General features: G+C 53.9%; 1 protein-coding gene across 1 annotated transcript; it reads right to left on the bottom strand.

Moving 5' to 3' along the window:
• Positions 1-440: 440 nt before the first annotated feature.
• Positions 441-5405, bottom strand: LOC122164754 (sentrin-specific protease 1-like; the record flags this gene model as incomplete). The annotated part of the gene is made up of 10 exons (XM_042827007.1): positions 441-692; positions 962-1046; positions 1132-1170; positions 1502-1556; positions 1701-1948; positions 2037-2140; positions 2371-2530; positions 3745-3904; positions 4046-4118; positions 5216-5405. Coding segments are annotated over 10 exons (1321 nt in total), but the record flags the coding sequence as incomplete, so codon positions are not given.
• Positions 5406-5592: the final 187 nt, after the last annotated feature.

Below are 5592 nucleotides of genomic sequence, written 5' to 3'. Positions count from 1 at the left end.
AATGGCAGCACAGCCTTCAGGCTGTCAGCCAATCCTCCCAACTTCGTGTCATCAGCAAACTTGCTGAGGGTGGTCACCATCCCCTCATCAAGGTCATTGATGAAGATGTTGAACAAGACCAGACCCAGCACAGACCCCTGAGGAACACCGCTGGTTACAGGCCTCCAACCAGACTCTGCACCACCAACAATGACCCTCTGTGCTCTGTCAGTCAGCCAGTCCTCAACCCACCTCACTGTCCACTCATCCATCCCACACTTCCTCAGCTTTGTTATAAGGATGTCGTGGGGGACAGTATCAAATGCCTTGCTGAAATCAAGGTAGACTACATCCACTGCTCTCCCCCCATCCACCCAGCCATCACGAGGGCTACATTCAAACCCCCATCTGTTCTTTGCTCCTCCAAGGATAAACCCTCCATAAAACACACAGCAAAAGGTCTCAGCTCTCAGTCTGCGCACTGATCTCAGAAAATGATGCTCGTATCAGAAGCACATCTGCACAGATGTCTGGCTGTCCACCAGACAAAGGAGATTTACCTCTGTGATTTCAGGGAACTCCTCTTCACCATCAGCAGACTTGGCACCCTCTTTCTTTTCTGGGACCACCGTGACCGGGATTTCCTTCTCGAGAGGCACACGAAGGTTCAGATCCACCAGGTCCTGCACCGAGTGCTCCTGCTCCTGCAACCGCTGAAGGGGAGACCTCTGGATTACACAGAGAAAAGGAGCCACCTCCACGGGGCTGGGGAGGAAGCCTCATGGAGCCAATCGTTCCAGGAGATGCAGAAAGGGGCAGCATCCAGCCTGGCCACAGTGCGACTGAGCGCCCTGCCACAGCAAGGAGCAACAAAGCCATCGGATGTCAGAGAGCAGATCTGTGCCATTCTTTCCCGTCAGCTTCCCACTCTGTGGTTTGAAGCTCTGACTCAGAGATGCTCATTCACTCACTGTTCTCTCACCTGGCTCTGCAGCTGCAAGGCCAGAGCTTTCTGCTCCTCAATCTGCCGCCACCTCTCCCGAGCTCGCGAGTCGTAGACGCTGGTCCTGAGAAGCACAGTTTGAACAAGACAGCATTTAGAAACACACCAGCATTTGTGAGAGCAAAACGAAGCAGAAAACATCTACTTACAGTTCCTTGATCCACAGTTCTGCCTGGAAGAATGGGAGGCTAGAAAGGAGAGAAGAACATGCGTAAGCATCCTCCTTTGCACGGAAAGTAATTGCCTGAAAAGTGATTAGTGAGTAATATCTGAGGACATCTTTATTGTAAGAGTGATAAGAGCTGCAGACAGATCCGACAGCAATTTGCATCCAGGTCTCCAGAAAGAGATTGATGCATCATTCCCCAGTGCTGGTGTCTATGGCAAACTGCTCTCCCTTTGTGAAGCATTCACAAAGTCACTTTTTATCTGCAATCTCCTCTCTCAGTGAAACCAAAAAAGACTGTGTGAACTTCCCCCTGCCCTTGTTTGCTCTGGATGCAATTTACAGCCTCTCACCTTGGAGCCGGGGTTCTGGAATCCTTTACTTTGAGCAAAATGACCGAGTCTGATCCTACAGAGGATAAAATAGAGGAACATTGTTATTCTTACAATTACTACTGAGTTACCAAGCTGTGCTGAAGTCCAAGTACAGAAAAGGAAGGAGTAAGCGCTTTCGCCCCATACATCTGACTGCTTGTTTGCTTTTGGTTTTCACCTTCAGACTGAGTGTTGGATGCTGGTAGATTTTCTTGCTGATGCTGGGCTGTGGAGTTATGGGACTCGAAGATATTGCAGGGATAGCTGGGCGTGGAGTAGAGCGGTGGTTTGTGCGATGGCTGCTCCTGTGCCCCGAGAACGCTGGTCGCTGAGCTGGCTGGTGCAACGCTGTGAGCTTCAAACAGCTTTGAGTTCTTGCTGGGAGTTTCTTTCAGTACACTTTTGCTGGAATTTGAGCACCTGGACCTAGGAACAACGGGAAGTTAGATCCCACAGAACGCACGCACAGAGGATACGCAGCCTGTGCTGGAAGTGAGCATTTTATGTAACTCACAGATGGAAGGGGAAGAGCGAAGAGGGCTTGGACGTAGAAAACTGCTTTCCTGTGACCATCTGAAGCAACTGCCTGTAGATCTCTCGCTCTTCCTCTCGAACAGTCTGCAGAGAAACAGCCACAGTTCTCTACCACGCTTTAAACAAAGACACCACGCACACCCAGCAAACACAAGCAGACACACGAGGAACCCGAAACGCTCTCGTTCTGTCAGACAGGAGGACAGAATCCAGCACAAGGCAGAGCTGCCTCCAGCTCTCTGCGGTGCTCAGAAGCAACCAGCTCAGATGGAGCCACCCAGCGAGGGGCCTCGCACCCAACCTTTGCTTATTACCTCCTCTGCAGTGCTGACGAACCGCCGCGGAGTTTTCTTTGGGCTGAGCAGGCTGCGGCGGCACGGCCCGCTCCAGGAAGGGCTCTGGGCAGGTTTGATTGGAAACGCCGACCCATGGCAATGGTGGTTGGACTTCCCTACAAAACTGTTGGAGGTCCCACTGTGAGGAGAAACAAAACAGGTTCCTTCGATTTCACGCTTCACAGAATGGCCAGGGTTGGAAGGGACCTGAAGGAGCACGAATCTCCAACCCCCTGCCACATGCAGGGCCACCAACATCCAACTTTAATGCTAAACCAGGCTGCCCAGGGCCCCATCCAACCTGGCCTTGAACACCTCCAAGGACAGGGCATCCACAGCCTCTCTGGGCAGCCTGCTCGAGTCTGTAACCTCATTCTCCCCCCATCCCTCGAATCAGTCGAGAACCGAGCTATGATGAGGAGACTAGATTGAACTAGATGATCTTACAGATCATTTCCAACCTTGTCATTCTGTGATTCTACCCAACTTGGATCAGAAACGAGCTTTACAAACACAAATCAAATACCAGCTCAGCACTGAAGCCCGGCTCTTCATCAGCTCGAAGCAAAGCCACAGATGCCAGATTGTGCAGCCGGGCAGATGCCAGCAGGTGGCACTGCGAGGCCGAGGAAGCACAGCCTGCAAACCCCGAGCAAGACCTTCCCGCCAGATCCAACAGCTCCCCCTCTTCCCATCCACATCCACAAAATGGCTGAATCTCGCCCTGAGAAAAACCTCTGCGTCCTCTGTTACAAAACCCGATGCTCTCCTCTCGCCTCGCTTCTCCCCACTCCCGCGGGTCAGGCTCACTTCACAGCCCGTTCCAAAATCTCTGGGTTGATTTGGAATTTATCCCATTGACATTAATTACATCAATCACAAACAAACGTTCTCCATTACAGGGATTTTCCAGAGGAGTAAGATTCACACTGAGCTGGAAAGGCACTGCCCTACTGGGGAAACACTCCTTCACAGGCAGCTGCACGCAAAGCTCCTGCATCACAAGCACTAAGCAGGACAGGACCACATCACACCCCACCTCTCCTGGCTTCCCAGCAGTATAACCACTATTTGTACACCAGGGTTACTCTCCAAACCCCCATTTTCCTCTTCCATCACACCCACTGCTGGGAAGAGCCTCACAAACATCTGAGCTTCTGTGCTGCTTCTGATCTGCAGCAAACGCCTCCTGCTGAGCGGCCAGAAGAGCTTTCCTCGGTTGGTCAAAGCACAACCTGTTATTTCTTTTTTCCCCCCCCACAAGAATGGAATTTCTCTGCCAGCTGCGTGTGGAAAACACCAAACCTGTGGGTGAAAGTGGGTGCAGAACAGCCCTGGGGTTTTTCCACACACCTGGGGTTTTTGCGAGCCTCGAGGTAAGAGCCACGGCTCAGCCTCAGCTTGGGCAGCGCAGCGCTCGGGGGGGGCACCAGACCCCTCCACTGCCCGTTGGTGCTGCACCCAAAGCCCTGGGGCTCTCCTGCTGTCCTGTAGGTCTCAGGGCACGGGACTTCTGCAAGTGAGAAATGAGGCAGAAGTTCAGAAAGAGGAATATCTCCCTCCCTGCGTTGCTGTGGGGAGGAAATGGGGGGGAAAAAAATAAATAAAAAACACACTTAAGGGGGAATAAAAAAAAAAAGAGAGAGTATCTTACCTTGGCTGAAATTGAGAGCGCATGAGGCATTTCCAGCTGGGCAAGCAAAGCTGCTGGTCTTGTTTGGTAAGAACTGTGGGGAGAGATTGCAGGTTCTTATCAGAAAAGTGCACAGCTCTGGATTTTAAACCCCAGGCTGTTACTGTCCCTCCACCACATGGTTATCATTAGTAATTGCTGACAGAAAGGTACCACTGGGCACCTGTGTCAGCCTGACAACACAGCACGCTGTTGGAGAGGTGCTAACGAGCCTCCCTTCTCCCTCTAAAATCCCCTCTGCCCCTGTGATCTCCCTTTCAACAAAAAGAGAGAAAACAAACATCGTTTCCATGTTACTACAGAGCAAAAAAAAAAAACAGCCTCAGGGCTACGCTGCCCCTGGCCAACTCATCAAGGCACAACATGCTGACAGGCACATACAGAGCAGTGCAAATATCACCAACAAACTTCCATCTTTGCTTAGGATGCTAATCAGCAATTAGCAGCACCAACAGGGCACCTTGCAGCAGGCCTCTGCTCAGGAAGCATTCAGTGTTAGGAACACCAGGCACTTGGTGCGACCGCTGCTTGAAATGCCCTGCTGCTTCTGACTAAAGCCAAAGGGTCCCGTTGGAAGGGAGCTACAGGAATGGAGAACGGCTGCCTGGCTCCTTCAGAACTAACCTGAAGTTCTCATAAACAACCAAGAGCGTCGTGCAAATGCATCCCAAGCGCTGGCAGGCACAGGGCACCACTCACCCCCCTGGGAAGCTTATCCCAGCATGACCACCCTCACGGTAAAGAGGTTTTCCTTCGATACAGTCAGAACCCCCCAGCACAGCCCTGTTCTGCTCCCATGTTCTGTCACCACTCGCTAAAGGAGCCGAGCGCCTGCCTCCCCGTTCCCCTCCTCGGGGCACAGCAGAGAGCAGTGAGGTCACCCCTCAGCCCCCTCCCCTCCGTCCTACACGACCCCGGCGCCGTTACAGTTATCAAACACTTACGGAACAGCCACACTTATCGAACAGCCCGACTTCCACACCATTACCTTCCTCTGGAAACTTCCAAAGACCTCAGCGCCCATTTCAGAGCCCAGAACCGAACCCCAAAACCCACCGAACACATAAAGGGGCCCCCCCACCCCCCTCCCCCCCCCCTCCTGGGAGCCGCGGGGCACGGAGCGCTGCCAACCTTGGTGTCGGGCGGGCAGAGCGCGTCCCTCAGCCCGGCCCGGGGCGGCAGGGGGAAGGCCTTGAACCCCGAGCCGCGGCCGGCGGAGTCCCGGGTCTCCATCCTCATCGGGTCCGCGCGGCCATGTGGGGTCGGTGCAGCGTCCGGAAGCTGCGGAGCGGGGCGGCTTCTACCGTGGAGTCGAAATCTCCTTTAGGAGCAAAGGAAACGCTGCGGAAAACGGAGCGTCCCCTGCAGACCCCGCACCCAACAGCGGGGCACGACGAGGGGAAACGGCCGGAGCCCCGAGCAGAGGAACGGCCCCGAGGCGAGCGGAGCTCCGCGGTTCGGCTGCACGGAGACGCCGCGCGGCTGCAGGCTGTGGTTACCGGGACCAC

The sequence above is a fragment of the Centrocercus urophasianus genome, unplaced genomic scaffold, assembly GCF_019232065.1.
Source record: "Centrocercus urophasianus isolate 14NV4802_14NV808 unplaced genomic scaffold, USGS_Curo_1.0 seq_274, whole genome shotgun sequence".
NCBI lineage: Eukaryota > Metazoa > Chordata > Aves > Galliformes > Phasianidae > Centrocercus > Centrocercus urophasianus.
The sequence above is the reverse complement of the archived record's forward strand: the minus strand, read 5'-3'. Positions and strand labels throughout refer to the sequence as shown.